At 35.5% G+C, this 20,218-nt stretch overlaps 1 protein-coding gene across 5 annotated transcripts in view; it reads right to left on the reverse strand.

The window, feature by feature from the left end:
* Window positions 1-20,218, reverse strand: part of ANTXR1 (anthrax toxin receptor 1) — a 216,557-nt gene that overhangs the window by 178,125 nt on the left and 18,214 nt on the right. For all 5 annotated transcript variants that reach the window (XM_025045169.1, XM_006909524.3, XM_025045170.1 and 2 more), the window contains exons 2-3: window positions 14,485-14,556; window positions 9,925-9,996 (exon numbers count right to left, since the gene is read on the reverse strand). In XM_025045169.1, coding sequence (XP_024900937.1) covers window positions 9,925-9,996; window positions 14,485-14,556 — 144 coding nt within the window. The remainder of the gene's footprint in view (window positions 1-9,924; window positions 9,997-14,484; window positions 14,557-20,218) is intronic.

The following is a 20,218-nucleotide window of genomic DNA, read 5'->3' on the forward strand; positions in this document are numbered from 1 at the left end:
CAAAGATTTGCATGATCTTTGACAGAACTCACACCAAAACTCAGTACTGAAAAATCTAGTTGTTTCTCTTTTAGGTCGCTATACTAAGGAAATGTCTCAGACGTTGGAAAGAAGAGGACCACTTAGAAGAATTTGAGAAAATTTCCCCTTTGAAGCAAACTCATATAAAAAGTATTAAGCAATTATAATTCATATTTATGATGAAGATATTCCGCCTCTAACACGATGGCACGGTGCCACAAACACACACAAAAAGAAAAATTCAGGAAAGTATTCATAAGGTTGAGAGATATTATTTGTCAGTTAAAAAAATGATACTGAAAACTGTAAGACAAATGAAAGAAATTAAAGGCATAAATAAATAGAAAGACAGCCTATGTTTATGGATTGGAAGACTTAATATTATTAAGATGGCAATATTACCCAAAGTGATCTATAGACTCAATGCAAACACTATTAAAATTCCAATGGCATTTTTTTGCAGAAATAGAAAAACATCATAAAATTTATATGAAATCTAAAGGGATACTAAATAGCCAAAACAATCTTGATAAAGTACAAAAGTTGAATTACTCAAACTTTCTCACTTCAAAACTACTGTAAAGCTGCAGTAATCAAAAGAGCATGGTACTAGCATAAACAGACGTATAGACCAGTAGAGTATAATAGAGAACCCAGAAATAAAAGTTTGCATATATGGTCAAGTGATTTACGACAAGGGTGTCAACCATCTAATGAGGAAAAGACAATCTTTTTAACAAACGTTGCTGAGAAAACTAGATATCCATCGGCAAAAGAATGAAGTTGGACCCTTATTTTAAACCATACACAAAAGTTAACTCAAAATGGATCAAGAATCTAAATATAAGCACTTAAACTATAAAACTCTCAGAAAAAAAAAAAACAACAGGAGAAAGCTTCATGACACTGGGTTCGCAATGATTTCTTGGGCTATGATACCAAGTACAGGCAAAAAAGAAGAAAAATAGATAAATTGGACTTCATCAAAATTAAAAACTTTTGTGCATCAAAGGACACTATCAATGGAGCAAAAATGTAACCATAGAATGGGAGAAAATATTTGTAAAACATATATCACATAAGAGATTAATATCCAGATTATATAAAGAACTCTTAGAATTCAACAGCAATAGAAAAAGACCCAATTAAACAATGGGCAAAGGACTTGAATAAACATTTTCCACAGAAGATATACAAATGTACCACTAAGCACTCGAAAAGATACTCAACATCACTAATCACTAGAGAAATACAAATCAAAACCACAATGAGATACCATTTCATACCCATTAGGATGGCTGTTATAAAAAAACAAAGGAACAGAAAACAATAGGTGTCAGAAAAAAATGTGGAGATATTGGAATCCTTGTGGATTGCTGGTAGATATGTAAAATGGTGCATCCACTGTGAAAAACAGTATTACAGTTCCTTGGAAAATTAAACGTAGGATTACCATATAATCCAGCAATTCCATTTCTAAGTATATGCTCAAAAGAATTGAAAGCAGAATCTTGAAGATATTTATATCCCAATATTCATAGCAGAATTATTTGCAATCGCCAAAAGACAGAAACAACCCAAATGCCCACTGACAGATGAACAGCTAAACAACACATGGTATGTACATACAATGGAATATTATTCTCCCTTAAAAAGGGATGGAATTCTGATACATGCTACAACACAGATAGACCTTGAAAACATGTTAAGTAAAATACACCATACACAAAAGGACAAATACTATGTGATTCCACTGACATGAGGTGTCTAGAATAGACAAAACCAGAGAGATAAAAAGTAGAATAAAGGTTGCCAGGAAATGGCGGACTTTCAGTTTGGGATGATGAAAAATTGTGGAGATGGATGTGGTGATGGTTGCACAACTTAATGCCACTGAATTGCATGCTTAAAAATGTTTTAAGTAGTATGTTTTATGGTATGTCTATTTTATTATAATTTTAAAAATGCAATGGAAGCCATGAACAGTAAGTTGAATACTGCAAAAATAAAACAAAACAACTTAAATTGGTGAATTACGGGACCAGAGCAAAACATTCTCTAAGAACTCAAAGAAAAATGATTGAGATTTATAATAGGATAAATTATAATAGAATAAAAAAGAGATGGATAGATTCAAGAATATAATGGACAAGAAAAAGTCATATAAAAGGAATAATAGAAAAAATTTCTTTAGCTGAAGAAGTTTATTAAGTTGTTGGATAGAATAGCTCAAGTCTTATACAAAGTATTGTACAAAATTAATAAGAGGACACACACTTAGATATATTCTCTTGACTTTTTTTTAATTCCAAAGATAAAGAAAAGAATTTTCTTACAAGCACCTAGGAGAAAACGACTATCCACAAAGCAGAAATGTACTAAATTGGCAACCTTCCTTTTTTAAATATGCAATATAGAATAGAATATATGCAAGTTGACTTTGTGTCACTGTCTCCAGTAAATTTAGGAGTAAAGATAATCAGGATATAATAACTTTATATTTAATTAAAATATTTACCTGGAGGTAAATAACAACAATTCTCAAATAAGTTGGGACTCAGAAAGGTTAATATTTATATAATCTCCAGGAAAATTTTACCTGAAAAAAAGACTCAGCCAACTGAGAAATCAAAATAAATAAATAAATAAAAATAAATAAAAACTTCAAGTACTAAAAGGAAATATATGTACGTGTGTGTGTATTTATAGAATATGATGCAAATATTTCTTAAGAAATTCAACTAGGAGAATAGATATTACTTAATTCTTGCCATTATAAAGACAAGTAAAATTCATTGGGAACTCTTACTGGAGGAAAAATAAAATTAAACTCTTTTAAATTACACTATCAAATCACTGGTGAAAAATTAAATTTCAAAGGAGGGTAAAGATAAATGGGAGGACAAAGATAATGAGAAAATTTTAAAAAAATAGTTATAATATTATTTTTGAACAAAAGACTTAAAAAGCATTAAATATGACAAATATGTTATTTTATGTTGATTGGAAATATATTCCAAAATGAAAACACATATTAGATAAATAATATGATGTAAATTATAAAGCAATGTGTTAGAAATTCAAATAAAACAGTCATGGTAAAAAGTTTTAAAATATTCCTCTGTCTTCACAGATCATGTAAACAAAAATTTAAAATATTTGATAAATTAAATTAATATATTTCTTATATAAAACTTTTTATTCATCAAAATATGCATATTTTCTAACACTTATGGATGATAAAGAAAAATTAATCATAAAATAGTCCACCAACAAAAATTAATAATTTTTAAAAGTAGAAATTATATAAACTACACTTTCTGAAAAGATGCAATGACTCTAGAAATTAAGAAAAGTATAAAAAATAAAGATCATGTGTAAATTGTGAAAAACTTTGTAAATCATATTAAATAAAATATAAAATTATAAATGTAAACCATTTAGAGATTAATAATAATGAGAATAGTACATGTCAGAGTGTAAGAGATTCAACAAGGATGAGAGTTAGAGTATAATTTATTTTCATAATAGCTTTCATTGCTAAATAAGAAATAATAAAATATAATAAATAAACTTTCAATTCAAAAAGCCAGAAAAAGAGATGAAATAAAAGATAGGAAGCAGAAGACAGGAATTAATAAGAGTAAAAGAATAAGATAATCAATCATAAAACAAAACAAATATACAAAAGGTAATGGATGAATAAATTTAAGAGCCAAACCATTGAGTAATTTGAATGGGAAAATAAGAGAAAAAAATACCTTTAGATGAATAGATACAGAAGATTTTGAAAACGAAAAAAGGTGTATTGAAAAATGAAAATATCAATACACTGGTAATTTCTACCACTTCTCAAGGTGGAAAATATGATAACAATAAGTTACATAAGAATTTGAGATAATTGTCAAAGAACTTTTTAAATAGCAATTTAGATTTAGATGGTTTTCTTCTGAGTTCTATCAAACCTTGAACAAACATGTACTGTCTGTATAGTTAAGATATTCCATATGACATATGAAAAGACTGCCAATTCATTTTTCCAAACTCACATAATCCATTGGCCCCAAGACTGACAAAGACAGTATAAAACTCTCGAATACTCTTAATATTAAATATTGATAAGCAATATCTTCAGGCTTATAGTAAATCAAATCCAGAAATACAATAAAAGAACAAACCATGATAACTAAAATTTATTCTAGGAATGTAAGCTTAGTTTTTCATGAGGAAATCTTTTGATTTAAAATTTTCAAATGGACAGGACAAAGAAAATAAAAGAAGAGAGCTACAATTATCTTGATATGACTAAAGGGCATTTAATAAAACAATATTTATTTCATATAAAAATTTTTATGGCAGAACCATTCCTTAATATAGTAGATAAAATATCTCTATGAAGTCAATATCCGATAAGTACATAATTGTGAAACAAATCATTCCCATTAAAGTCTGAAAATTTTAGACAATGTAGTAAGATACGCAAAAAGAAAAAATAGCTATAAATATTAGAAAAGAGAACAAGAGTTATCATTCATTACAAATAAAACAACCATCTTATTAGAAAACTGCTCCAGAATTTACTGGTAAAGTATTAGAACTAATAAAATGTTTCATTAAAATGATGGGAGAAGACATAAATCTACAATACCAATAGTTTTCTACTAACCAACATTTCTTAACTATTTTGGGGGCATAGGCCTCTTCTGATGTAAACTATAATCTCTTTGACTTTCAAATTTTAAAAATAATTTAATGCAGTTTAATAAAACCTCCCCAAATTAACTGCTCTACAGTGATTTAGAAAATACAACGGAAAAAAATATAATCACAATGGAAGCAAAAACTTTAAAATGTTTAGGAATAAACTTAACAAACACTGTATGAAACTTATCTGAAGAAAATAACAAAATCTTACTGAGGGACAGAGTGAATTGAAATACCTTTAAGAAAATAGATACAATAAAATGCAATGCCATTTGCTAAGGTTATTTCATACTTTTCATACAATTCAAGTGAAAATCACAAGAACATTTTGAACAAAAAATAGTTATTTAAAATGCATATGGTAGGAAAAAAAGATCTACTAAAGACAAGGTAGATTTTCGCCCAAGCTTAGAAGTGAGTAAGGACTGGTTTTCCAGATGTTAAAACTAATTAAAATACATAATGTAGTTCTAGTGTAGGAACAGACAGAAATGCATTTTATCAGAATAGAAAACCCACAATGGGCCCACGTCTCTGAAAGTTTAACTTTTCAAGTTGGTAGTAAAAGGTTTTTCAGCAAATGGTATTGAAAAAACTTGCTAAGTACTTCAAGAAAAAAAAAGTCTTATCTTGGCTTTATACCATACACCAGAATAAATTCTAGAAGAGATAATGATCTAAATGTTAACAAAAATTACAGAAAACACTTTAAGTAAAAGTAGTCATAAAAAGCACAATAGCGGTCCAATCACAATTATGAATACTGAAGCTTAATTTCTGAATAAAATATACAACATACTAGAATTCAGCATGATATTAAAATAACATATTACAAGCAAGTGTAATCAGACATGCAGGAATGATTCAATATTTAAAAATCTTCTTAATGCATTTCACTGTATTAGTAGATTAAAGAAAAAGTATAATCATCTCAATAGATGCCAAAAATGCATTTGATTAAATTTAATATCTATTCCTGATTTCTTTTAAAGAGTTGGACTTCCTTGACGTGATCTCATTTCCAATGATGAAACACTTGAAGTATTCAATTAAGATCAGGAAAAGATATCCAGGGAGTTTTCAGGGAATCATATGTAGTAGCTAACACTAAAATAATTAATTCTAGTAGTACTTAAATAACATATCCTTTATTATGCTAAGGAAAAAAACCTAAAAAAAGGCGTTACAATTTGTCAATTGCTTTGCAACCTGATGAAGCTAAGAAATCTTGGAAGAACAACATGATGTAATGCAAAGCACATGAGTTGGACCAAATCCAGAATCCGGAATCATAATACTAGTTCTGTCATTTTTATTATTTAACCTTAGCAAGTTATCTAAATTCTCTGAATTTCAATGCTGTTATCTGTAGAATTAAAGTAATAGAAGGTGAGATGGGCTAAACTTGCCCCTGGCTACTTCTTGCTAGTTATAACAAAACTTTGGACAATATAAAAAAGCAAACATATGAGTAAACAAAGCAGGTGAATTGAGAAAGGTAGTTAAAACCTGGAAAATAACCCACACAAAGATGAATTTCAAATTTTCCTATTTTCTCTCATATCTTACACCTGAGGGTGGGTCCCAGTACATGGCAGTGGCCTGGGATGTTACCTAAAAAACCCAGAAAGACCCCACATCTTAGCACCCCTATCCACTGTGGTTCAAAGAGTATGGAGGGAATTTCCATTTTTATTTCTTTTTTATTATTCCTGGCTTTGCCCCAAGGGTGGCCTCAGTAGAGAACTGCATGCAGCAATGTGGTGGCCCGGAATCCAAGAGAAACCCCACTTTCTTGCTAGAGGACTTGGAAAGGGGGGCCTCAGTGGGAAAGATAGTATTGAGGAATCTTGGAGAGGAGATAGCTGGAAGGAGATCCCTCTAATTTTGTGTATGAAGCTGTAGAAGTCCCCGGTTCATCTCTGAGCTGCACATGTGTAAGGTAGACCCAATGCAGCTTAGCAAAGCCTTTGAAAATGGAATCAAAATAAAAACCACCACCCACAGAAGAAGAAATAGAACCTGTGGTCTGAACCTAGCCAAGGTGATTTCTTACTAAAGCAAACAAAGAAAAAAAAAAATCAACATTCTTCAGAGAATTTGAATATCACTCAAAGTCTAAAAAATTACTTGACATACGAAGCACCTAGAATATGTGACAAATTCTTAAGGGAGAAGACAAGTAAGATACCAACTCTGAGATGTTGGAATTATCAAAGAATTTAAAGCATTTATAATAACTGCGTTGCATGAAGTAAAAGTAAACACACTTGAAATAAATGGAAAGAGAAGAGTTCTCAGCAGAGAAATAAAAAATTTAAAAAGAACCAAATAGATACTTTAGAACTGAAAAACACAGTATCTGCAGTAAAAAATTAAATGGGTGATCTCAACAGCAGAATGAAGATGATGGAGGAGTCGGTGTATATGAATTTTGACCAATAGAAATGATGTAATCTGAAGAACAGAAGAAAGACTGAAAAAGAACTAAAAACGGACATGTGGAATAATATCAAGAAAACTTAACATTTGTGCCACTGGAGTCCCAGGAGAGGAGAAAATGACTAGTGTTGAAAAATATTTGAAAAACAATGGCTGTAAATCCCCCAAATTTGACAAACGACATAAATTTATAGATTCAAGAAGCTCAGAAAAGCCAAAATAGGATTAACTCAAAGAAAACCATGCCCAGACATGTCATAATCAAACTGCTGAGAATTAAAGATAAAGAAAAAAAAACTTGAAAGTAGTTAGTGAAAAATGGCATATTACATATAAAGCAATGAAGCAAATGACGACAGAGACCCTATTGGAAATTGAAGTAATAACGGTTATATAGGAATAGATAAGAAACAATACGTAAAGTGCTTATTAGCAGATAAAAGACACAAATGATAGGTATTATTATTCTAATAGTAAATCTACATCTCAGCATACCATGTTTATTTTCCATTCTATTCAATCTTCCTATGGTTTACCCCTATGTGAATTTGATACCAAGAATTGGATGCAAATATACCTTTGATATTATTTCTTTTGATTATCCAAAATCTTTTGCTCTTCTTGAAATGAGAGTCTCTGTCAATTCATGTCTTGTTTTTAAACGAGTTTTTTAAACTCTGAGTTCTCTCAATTATTATGTAAGTATAATAATGCATCTTTTATTTTCTTATAGAGATATTGTGAAGATCAACTGAGATACAGAGAAAAATATACAAATTCCTGTGACAACTAAAACAGTTGAAGTCATATATTTCAGAAACAGTACCGGCTTGGAAGTTCTGAAAGCCTAAATCTTTTAGCCAATCTCATGAGAAAGTATTTTAGACAGATGGCTTGCCCACATTTTTTCATAGGCTGATAAGGTTAGGGATGTGTTAGTGAAACACGTCATGCTTTGTCAGCTGACCCATAGATTAGACTAAGCAGTCACCACATGAAACTCATATAGCCTTTAGCAAGGCATTTCTGGCTGTTGTTTAATGCATATTCAGCCCTTAAATATTAAATGTTGCTTCTAGGAAACTAGAGATCTAACCTGCCTTCTCATTGGCACGGAAAACTAGTAGTGAAGTAAAGGAACAAAAAATTAGATTTGAAGTAAGATTCAGATGAACTACCATAACTAAAATGGGTCTGAAAGCCTAGGCATTGTAATTGTTTGCAAATCCGTGACCCACCTCTGCCCTCCCCAACTTCTAAGAGGCTGAGAGCAGCAGAACACAACATATGTGTGAACTTGGTCTCTTGGCCAAACTCAGGCACGGAGTGAATGGAGTTGGCATGAAGTAGCACCAGGCAGTCTCGAGTTGTAGGAAGGTGTGAAGAATGCGTGAGAGGAGAGTTTTCTCTGAATAAAAGACACCTCCACATAAAGGATGTCATCATACAAAGGCTGAGAGATTGGGAGTCTGGAATATAGCCCATAGGCTAGAGGCGAGTTTCTCAGAGGTTCTTAAAATCCTTGGCCAATATTGAAGGAAAGTACACCGGTTTCTTGGGCTCTATAATTCTTTGTTTAATTTTAACATAAGGCAGAAAAATAGAGTGAAAAAATGCAGAGCCTGCATCTAGTGTGAGTTACCCTTATGAACATGATATGGCCTCCGTTTCTCCTTCTGTTAATAAGGAATAAGAAACTCCTATTTTTAAAATGGGGTTTCTCTACATCTCATGCATGCGTGCATATTGTAGATATTGCTGAAAGAGAAACAGGATTTGAAAACTTCTATATAGCATGGTGTATTCTTTTTGTTACAGAAGGGAAACAAAGACATGGAGCAAAATGGGGACTAGCTCAGATTTGCTGTCAATGCAAAATCCAGAATACCTTACTCCGTCCTGTTAGTCCTGCTCTCAGTTATAGAAGAACGTTATGGAATAAAGTCTTCCTGCCCACCCATACTTGTTCTCCCTCTTTTCCTTTTTCCAGCATGTACACACGTAAGTCTGCTGACAGTCCCACATGTGTCCCCCCACGGTGCTTCTATCCTGTGGATCATGACACTTTTTAAAAAGTAGGCAAACGAACAAATAATAGAAAGTAGATGAAGTGTCATTAACTCAGGAAAACTGTCATCTCCACTCCCAATATATCATCCTAACTATGAATAAATTGACACGTCTCCTTTATTGTTAGTTTTAATCTGCAAGTGGTAAAATCCAAAATAATATTTTGTTATCTAGGTCTAACTAATCTTTTTCTGTCAACATGTTTCCACACCTGATTTAAATTTCCTTTTATTTTGTGGTACCATAAACTCTTCCTTTCTATCTCCTGATTTAGTAATTATATATGATACTATTTCATATTCTTCTTTCACAGTCTGCTTATTATATTTCTGAAACCTTAATCCACAAAACAAATCTAATTTAAATAAACGAAAATATAGTCCCCTAAGAATTTGGTTTGTTAACATTTTGCTCCAAGTTAGCAGATCGAGTCATCAGTTAAATGTAAGATTTACCTTAACGTGATTTAGTCATTTATAATATTTCACCAACATCAGGAAATTCTATCAAAGTCATCACAGAGTAAACTAGCAGATGGGTCAATGTGCAAAGTTCAAGGCTTAAGTAAAAAGAGAGAACCATTGGATTAAAAAGTCCGATAAGTCAAGGTTGGCACTAGAGCAGAAATATGAGAACTACTAAAGAAAAGATGGGCATTTTAATTACAGAGATGGGGAGCATCCTTACCTGTCTTCTGTTAGCTTCATTAGGGTTGTTCCTCGAGTAGAGAAGACAATAAAAGACATTCTTAGCTGTGGGCTGGAAAGGAAAATAAATTCTATTAAGGCAGGTAGAAAGACTATGCAATGTCATTCCCTTCCAGGCTTCTTTCCTGTTCTTCCCTTTATATCACAGCTGCCAGAGCTGAGGACATAAAACCCAAGGGGGCCTCCACAGCTGGTGTTGCAAGCATTTAGCCAGCAGCAGACTTGAAACTATGGACCAAAGAGAAGACCGGTGTTGTCTGCCTGGAGGTTGCTTTTGATTTGACACCACCGCTCAGCGAGTGTGGATTATGAGTAAGGAAACTAGAATTCATCACTGCCCTGTGCGTTGTCTGAAGAAGTGTGTCCCTAGAAGAGGACTGGTCTGCATGGTGTCTAGAAAAACAGAGATCTCGATAGATAAAATTTGATAGTGCCTCCACAGTGGCCTTCTTACAAGGAAGGGAGTGTCTCAGGCTATTGTGGCTTGATGCCATCAGTCATCAAGATCATTCATCGAACTCCTTTTGCTCACCATCAACTTTAAATTTCTAGTTGGCATCCTAAGGAAATTATCTTAAAAGGAGACAATGTGCTGATGAGCCACAAGAATATCTATTCTACTCGGTAGTTATACTTCTCATTATCGATGAATGCATTGGCATGATTTTGATATGGTAGTGCTCGGTGCTTTGTCAATGTAAAATCCACACTCTGGGAGACAGAAAAAGTCTCAGCTGAGGACCAAACATGTTTCTTTGTCTGCAAGATGGGCTGTCAGGCTGAAGTGGATTCACCAGTAATGCCATTCTGTAGGGCTCTCTCTAGGTGGCCAAATGGTTCATCCATCGTAGCACCAATCTATTTCTTCACAGTGCAATAACCTCCCAAACCTGATCCTGCCCCAGCTCTCATAGCTCCCACTTCCTAAAATGTTTCTCAAATCTCTCCCTCTTTTCCATCTTTTGGCTTAGGAACTTGCCCTCAATTATCTGACCACTGCAATTATTTCCTAGCTGATGACTTTGCCTATCAAAATTCCTTGTTCCATTGCATCCAGAATTATTTTCTTAAAATATAAATCAGATCTGGTCACTTATCTGCAATAAAACCTTTAATGACTTCTATTGCCTATAGAATAAAGTCTACATTGTTCATTGTCATACGTTTGATGCATCTTTGGAAATCCTTAGCATGGTGTTTAATATTTGGCAGAAGCCCAAGTAATATCCGGTGCATTGGGTATTGGTCTCTTGAAACAGACCTGGGTTCTTGGTCCATGACACAAACCATGCTGCCTGATATTATTACCTCACTAGTGCTGGGCCCACAGGACATCATGTCCTAAGTGACAGTAATAATGATCACACTATGGCCAAACTTATCAAATGCTTATTATGTGCCAGGTACTATTGTGATTTGCATGTATTATCTCACTAAAATTAGAATAACTTTATGAGATCAGTACTATTATTATTTCTATTTTCCACAAAAAGAGAAGTGAGATCCTGAAAGATAAAGCAATTTCCCAAGGTCACGCAGTGGGACCTGGAGCTTAAACCCAAACATTCTGAGTCTAGAACTTGGGTTCTTTAACCACTTCACTATGCTGCCTCCCTTACCTAGAGTTCAACTCTGGAAAGAATGAATTGAAAATGTGGGATATGTAGGTCTCCAAGAGGCAATTGGTATATGAGTTTGGGCTAGAGACATAATTTGGGATTTCTCAATATACTGATGTAAGTTAAATTGTTCAAAGAAAGTGTCAGCAGTGAGATGGAATGTGAGATAAATCTAGAGCCAACACCAACATTTGAAGGCCTGGTTCCAGTCAGTGAGATGAAAAGAGAACCAGAAGCCAGTGGAAGAGAGAATTTCAAGAAGAAAAAAATCTGAATCCAATGAATCTCCGCTCTCCAGCAGAATAAGCACTGTAAGGAGCTCACTGAATTTGTCCTCTAGGGCATCAACTAATAACTTCGGTGAGAGCAAGTAGGTACAGGGTGGGGTTGGCAGTAGGTTAAGGATGTGGAGACAGAAAGTCTTTAAAGATATTTGAGTGAGAAGCCAGTAAAGAAATAGAATAGTAGCGATAAGAAGACATGATCAGAAGGACCTTTGTTTTTTTGTTTGTTCTGTTTTTTAGACAAAGGGCAGAAGAGATTAGTTTATGTCTATAGAAAATGGAAATTGAGCCACAGGGAAAGGTAGAGAAAATACAGAAAGAAACAAAGACCTGGAGGAGATTAGAGATGATGGGATAAAATGGACTAAAATGAAGGAATTAACTTCAAACAGGAGGGAAATTTGAATCTCAAAGATGATGGAAAGGGTACATGTGCATCTTTTAAGAGTAGGAATGGGACTTGTGGTAATTAGGTTTGGAACTCAAGGTAATTGTTTTTCTGCTAGTCTCTGGGTTCTTGGTGAAACAGAAGGTGAGGTAGGTTTCTTTAGTGATAGTGATGGGTGTGAGGTGTAGGTTGGGAGCTTGAAAAAAGTGGTGAAGAGTTAGAATCATTATTAGGAAAATGGGGGAGGGTCAGAATAAAGACAAATAAAAGGACTTGAAATTTCAAAGATCCCACTGAAATTAGAAATGATATGTTTGTACTAGTATCAGCTACCGTCGTTGAAATGCTCCTCCCCACCACAATATCAGCTGCCTAAACTATATATTAAAATGGGTAAATAAAAACCATTCCTTTGCAAAATTCATTAATGTATTCAAAATTATTGATTGAGCATGTACTATATGTCAGGCATGGTAACAGGGACTTAGGCTGCAGCTGGCGATAAAATACAGCTCCCCTTTCTTAGAGTTTGATTGATGATAATGCCTTTGTGCCACATTTTGAGGGGATCCATAGCCAGGGAGGGTCAGAGGGGACAACCAGAGGAAAGTGCCTTGTGGTCTGAGTTAAGCCATGTCAATTACTCTGGTCCTCAGTTTCTTCATCTATAAAATGAGTGGATTGGATTAAGTGGTCTCATAGCTCCCCTAAGCCCTCTCTCTAACTTTTTCGGATTCTAAGATAGTGAAATACATGGAATTGCCGAAGGAATTGAGAAAGAGAAGTGTTGAGTGCCCACTCTAAATCAGGTGTTGGGCTAGCTGGTTTGTACATGTTTTCTCTCATAATTTTTACATGCAAACTAGGGTTCAACCAAGGTAAGTTAACCATTATGGTTGCACAAGGGAGCTTAGATTCAAATCCACATCTGCCTGACTTCAAAGCCTTTTCCAGTGGACTCCTCTGCTTTAAGAGGAACAGAAGATTAGAAGAGCAGAGACACAACAGATACTGTCAAGTATCTGGAGGCAGATTTGTTTTATATCATTCCAAAGGACTAATGGATAAGAGTGTAGGAAAGGATATTTTGGCTCAATGACAAAACAACTTTTCTGGAAACTGGAATTGTCCAACTATCGGACTGCTTGCCTCAAAAGGCAACAGTTTCTTACCAGAGGTTTTTAAGCCGAGGGTTAGTGAATACTTCCTAGGATAGGTTTGTAAGTTTTTTCTTTTAATTCTAAGCTTCTACAATTCTCTGAAATGTTTTGCTTTTAATACCACCCATGTATTTGCTTCTTTCCTCTCCCTCTACTTTCCACTTGCTCAACCTCCACCTCTCTCCTCTCAGCATCTGTTTTTCTCATTCATCGGGGTTTAGATACTTCTTGCAGCAGCTTCCAATTTTTGTTATCACACAGAGGGCACCTCTCTCCAATCAGGCAGGCAGGTATGTGTTGAGACCCGTAACTGAATTTGGAGGGAACACATTTGCATCACCCTGGTCTCACAGGAGAACCTGTCTTTGTAGACAAAGAACTTTATTCAATGAAGTTTTTGGTTACTCATATTGACTGGAAGACTCTACAGAGGCCATCAGCAAGAGTGGAGCTGCTTTAGAATTTATAATAATCAGAACAATTTTACCAAAGACTTTGACAGCTGGCTTCAAGGACCTCCATGAAAGCTATCACAGCTGTTTATCCCTTGAGGCTGCACCCAAGGAGGGTGAAATGACCTTTCCTTTACGAGTAGGTAAGCAGGATCTGTAAGGTCCCTGTGATGTTTATAGTGACGATGTTCAAAACTGCATTGCCCTCTCTTGGAAAGTGGTGTTGAGAATGCTCAGAGAATTCTACTTGACAGAGCACATAGGTAGGCTGACCGACTGTCGTAGTCTATCCAGAACCGAGGAGAGTTCCCAGAATGTGAGACTTTCTGTGCTAAAATTGGGAAAGTTCTAGACAAACTGGGATGAATTTGTCATCTCACACCCTACATTCTCTACACACAAATCCAGCTAGAATATGCCAATTGCCCCAGCATGATACACTGTGAAAAAAAAAGTTAATGATCCTCCTAGAAGAATTTATTATTCAACAAGAGAGAGAAAAAGTTAAAATTTTGTTCTTATAACTAAAACTGGGGTCCTCTTGGAAAGACGAAGCCAAAAGTCGTTAGTAATTAGTAGAATAGAAAACATAGGCTGGTTTTTCTCATGGCAGGGAACTACGCATTGGATTTCTTACCTGATGAATTTATGAGCCAACTGTTCCACAAAGTAATAGATTTCATTCCAGTGGTGGAGCACACTTCCTGATCTGGGAGGGGGGAAAGCAGACGTTACTTAATCAGGTGTTCGTTTGTCTTTACCTTGTATCATTTCTCTTCATATTCTATTAATTGATATTTGACCGATCCATTAATTGAGCTCATTATCTGAAACTGTTATATTTTGGAAACTATTTGAAAAGACGTTTAGACTTAATGTTAGAGTTCTTTAAATTTTTGTTAAAGGACTCCCTTCAGTGCACCTCCCATTCCTTCCCACCCCTACTTCAGCAATCATACACTGAAAATCTTTAAGAAAGTTATTTTTTGTATTATTTAAATTATTCCTTTGATAAGGGAAGAAAAACGATTCCAATTAATTTAAGTGAAATTAGCGCAAACTAGAAACCAAACAGAAAATGATAAACAACACCTCCCCCCGCCCCAAAAGTCTAATTTCATTTCTAAACAGAGGCAAAATCTCTAAATAAAATATTAGCAAATGAATCTAGTAGGAATCCAGAAAAATAACAATTAATTAAATAATTGGTGGAGTTTATTTCAGGAGTGTATCGATAGTTCAACATTTGACATCCAGTGTAACTAGTCATTCTAATAAATAACAGAAAAAAACTACACAGCTTTTTATTATATTAAAAAGGAAACCTCTTACTGAAAAAGAGGGTTACTTTCTCTAGGACATATGTAATAACAGAACTTAGATTTGTAAGGGGGCATTTTTATTTCCCAAGGTTGACTTCTATTCTACTGATACCATTTCTACAGCTTCAATTCAACTTTTAAATATTTCCATAGTGCTTGTACTCATTCTGTTGTAGTGACAACATAGTAGGTTTTTCTATTATAACCAGCTCTTTTCTGTAGCTATGATGCCTCTTTCTTTTCATTTAAGGATCTGTTTCAGCTGAGCTCTGCATTTCTGTCATTCTAATAATTGTTGAGCTTACAGTTCGCCCCTTCTGGTCTGCTTATTGTACTGCAAACATTTTCCACCGGTTTCAGATTACTTTTATTTTTTATGCACTCATTTATCTTAATTTTAAATTCTAGAGAGTATTGGTTGTTATTTTTCGTTATTTCAGACTATTTTATAGATATTTAAGATGAATCTGTGCAAAGTAGATTTTATGCCATCCTTTTCACAGTACAACATCCCTGAGAATTCTCATTCTGGTTAAGTGTGTTCCATCTGTATGGGGAGATTTAGTTCTCTCTGTCTCGTACCCACACGGATATATCTGTCTAACTTGAACACAAATGATGCAATGTGTTATGCTCATACAGTAAAAGACTCCATATCCTAAGGATATCTCACTTTTCCCAAGTTAATCTTAACATCAATTCCAGGAAAAATTCTGAAAAGATGTTTTGTGAAACTCAAAAACTGACTTTAAGAATGAAATGAAGATTAAAGGTCTAAAAGTCATCAAGGCAATTATGAAAAAGAACAGCAAAGTTGAAAAGTTTGCCCTACCAGATGTAATGACCTCAAGTGCATGATATGGGATATAACAATAGAGCCAATGGCACAGAACAGAGAACCCAGATATCAACCTATACAGCAAAAGAGGTAATTCAAACTAGGGAAGGAGAATAAACTTTTCAATCAATAATTCTGTGACAATGAATTTCTAATTGGAAAAAAACAATTAGATCATGATCTCCTAGCAAATGTAACATTAGATATATTAAAACCTAATGGGAAAAACAAAACTTAAAATCTACTGAGTGAATTATAGAAGATTTTTATGTCATCAGGTTAGTGGAGGGTTTCCTTAACCAGATACAAAAAGTAGGATTTTTTTTTCTTTTTAGAAAAAGATAATTTTGACTGCCTGAAGTGTCTAAAATTCTGAATGACAAAAAGATACCATAAATAAGTTCAAAGATAAGAAAGAGTGGGAGATTTGTCTACAACAAATATAAAAGGAAAAAGACTAATATCTAGGATATATAAATAATTGGTGCAAGTAAATATTAAAAAGGCAAACACTAGAAAATAAATAAAAGATCAGAATAAGCAATCTCCTGAAGGATGGCAAATCAACATTTAAAAAATCATTCAGCTCTTCCAGTAAATATAGAAATGTATATTTAAACACTTGTTTGGGGAAGAGCAAAGAGTTTCATGTGGCAGCAGCATAGAGCCCACAGAGTAAGGGGTGAGGAGTTGGGGAGATAAGGAAAAAGATCAGGGTGAGAAGAGGGATGGGGGCCCCTCCTGTCAAAAATAAACCTTTTCCAATAAACCTTTTCCATTCCAGTCTCTCAGCCTTAATACGTATTCCATCTGCTCGGGACACTCAGTGCCCACTCTGGCAAACTCCTACTCATTCTTAAAGAGTTAACGCAGTCTCTGCCTGTTGTCTCTGACCAACACAGATGGGACACATTGCCTCTGTCTCATGCTCTCAGATCACCGTGTGTATCTCTCAGTCATCATCCTCTGATGTCGGATTGCAATCACTTTTCTGTTAAGCTCCTCTTGTGAGAGTATTAAGGATATTTTCACCTTCAGCATCTACCTGTTTGTTCAATGGAAGAAAGAAGAGCATGGAGAGAAGTCTCTATTGCTTGTAGAAGCTCCTGATCTTTTTGCCAGCTGGACATCACCTCCTCCTCCTTTATTTGGATAACACCCTAGGTTTGGGACTCAGATGGTTCTGGCTGAGTCTTGTGACCCTATGTGAACCTGCGGAGCCTTCCCAGGTGGATCAATGATTCTAGAGAACAGCTCCATGGTGAATGGGTCTACCTAATCATCAACAATAGAGCTCTGAGTTTAGGTAGCTAGGAGTCTCCTAAGAGCTTACCAGAACTGCATATCCTAGCCCTGGGCTTTTAATGCTTTGGAAATCCTCTTTCATTAGAATCCAAGCCATTACCCTGGACAAGATTCAGTTATACACTTCAAATCTCAAAGACTAGTCCTGGCTTCTGTCTTCCAGCCATGGGTCGATACTCTGGTCCTGGGGGTCCTGGTGGAGGCCTGGCAGATATGCCCCAATGCTATGTAAGGGCCTCAGAAGAAGCACCGCACAGCTGACTGTAAGCCAAAGCCCAATCCAGAATTCTACAACTCCTTTCCACCGGAATCAGGACATTTCCTTGGACACTGGTCATTTGTGTCACTTCAGAAACGCAATGCTGCGTTTTGGTTCATATGACCAGGACAAGTACTATCTGAAATTTTGGTTACTGAAGGGTACTGTAAGATGCCTAATAATTTGAGAGGAATCCCCACATCTCCCCATCCCAAGTTCAATTTCTTTATCAGTAGACAAGTAGTCCAGTAAGAAATTATACTGGGAGAGGAGGCAAAGCGTTGGTGAAATGAGGATTTAAACTAGAATTGAGAGACTATTATTGGCTCTCTGCTTAAGGAGCAGAGGTTTGTAGTAAATTTTTCTTGGTTTACTACTCTATTCTCAAGGATTGGCCCTATTTCACAGCTTCAAATAAATTTGCATTCTTTTATTTATTAAACAGGATCACCCAATGATAATTTACTTTCCTTTGTCTTAAAACATTTCATCTTCACTATTCTTCTGACTGATGTAAAATTTATATAATTTTGGCATTTGTCTGATTCGTTGATGCTAGATATAAGGGAAGATTCAAGAAATATCCAGGAGTGTTGAAAAGTTTAGATCCGTTGGGAAAACTTTCTTGTTAATGGGCAGGTGGTGTAGTTTCTCAAGAAAAAAATAAAATGAGGCCCCTAAGATAAAACTGGAGTTGAAGAAATACTGAGAGGATCGTTTCTCTCATTCAAATTCTAATAATAAATGCCCTGTTACTGTCGAGGTTTGTTGTTTCATATTTAGACATGATCTTTTTTTACATAGTTATGTAAGCTTTGACCAAAATATACCCCCTTAGGAACGTACTTGAGATGTATATAGGCTTTCTCATCAAGCATCAAGGGTAAACATAATCTCCTAAGATTTTGAGAACCAAACCAGTTTGGTGTTCTCTGGGTTACCATGGGATCCCAAGGGGCATCAGCTGTAAAGGGGCAGAAGAATATTAGCTTATCTAGATCTGTTTCTTGGAATCCTCCTGAGCCTCCTTAACCCACACATGCATGCTCTGTCCTACTTCAAAATCAAATCACTCCGTGGAAAAGGAAAGAGCCCCAATGCGGGTGCTGCTTACACCTCTTTACCCCAAATCCCCAGGAGCAAGAGACTTGCTTGCCTGGTGCCACAGTCCTCTCCTCTGCCTCACCATCACTCCTTGGCTATAGCTGGACTTCCTAACCCTGAACTCTAAGTACCTCATCCATGGAGCTTCTGGAGACTACCCATTGGCACCTCAATCAGACTCCCATCCTTTTCCCAAAGGGATCGATATGCTGGGCCTTGGACTCAGTTTGAACTTCCAGTAAAACATGCATGCCTCGCCTGCATTTTGCCCTGTCAACCGATTTTCTGGTTTGAAATCTGCCCAGTAGCTACTCCTAGAGTAATGGACCCCGGGTGGTGTAACCACATTCAGACCCTTAGCTTCCTCCCAACCCCGAGGACCTGAGTGGACTCCTACTCACAACCAGGAGAAGTAGGATATTGGTTGGGTAAATGGCAGAGAGTGGATCCAATTCCAGCATCTCTCCACCCTACAATGTATAAAATATCTCATTTTTCAGGCCGACCTGTTTAAGAGTTAATGATCTTAAAATCCCAGCTATGGAATCCTGATGTTCTCTTCAGGCAGTAATGGCTTTCCCATGACCAAAACTGCAAGGCAGAAATAAAAACTCCTTCATAGCCCAAATATAAGTAATGCTGGGAACCGTTCCATTGGACTCTGTTGCAGTTTTTTTAAAGTTATTTATTTTTTATTTTTTTATTTTTTAAGAATTGCTTGTAACACAAAATTGCTGGGCAAACTACAGTCTTAGAGAGTTGAAATGCCCATGTTTTAGAAATCAGTAGATGTGGAAAATCCCTGATATCTGACTCAATTAATTAAGTCCTAACTCAAATGCAATTGCATCCCTGAAGATTTCCATGGGCCAGCCGGGTTTCAGGATGGTGTGGAGGATTCAGGCCCCTTCTTGAGATTTTGTGCCTTGGTTCCACAAATATAAATCTCAACAAAGTTTGGAATTCAAGTAGCTTCCCAGGAATTCTGCTCTAACAGTCTACAGTGTTCTGTGCTTGAAGATTCAATATGCCTGCGTCCATCGAGACCAGAGTCCACACCTTCCCACACCACCTTCTGACTTGGCTTTGTAAAAGGCTCCCCAGACCTACGAAGGCAAAGCCACTGTTTCTTACAATACATTTTTTTATGCCTTCTCCAGTGTTTGGAACATGGCGAGAAATCAGCGACTTTCTGTGATGTTGTACTCACTGTGTGCTCCCAGGGAGGGATTTTGCGTGGGGCCCAGTGTCGCCCTCGGATTACCATTCCCTTATGTCCAAGGCAAAGAATAGGAGCAAAATAAGTACTCTGAGTCTCATTCTAATTTGTTTGCTGAAATACATTCTTTTGTGTTTATGTGAGTTTCCAAACCTCCCTGTGGTTAAGCTCCTTAGAAAACACAGGCTCTTTCCATTAGCCACATGTACAACCAGAGTCAGAAAGAATCGAGTAGGCCAAGTTGAATTTAAATTGTTCCCACTTTTGCACATGGATTAGAATAAAACGAAAGGGAAAAAAAAAGAGCTCAGAGATGGAATGATC

This window comes from Pteropus alecto, unplaced genomic scaffold (genome assembly GCF_000325575.1).
Source record: "Pteropus alecto unplaced genomic scaffold, ASM32557v1 scaffold131, whole genome shotgun sequence".
Lineage (NCBI taxonomy): Eukaryota > Metazoa > Chordata > Mammalia > Chiroptera > Pteropodidae > Pteropus > Pteropus alecto.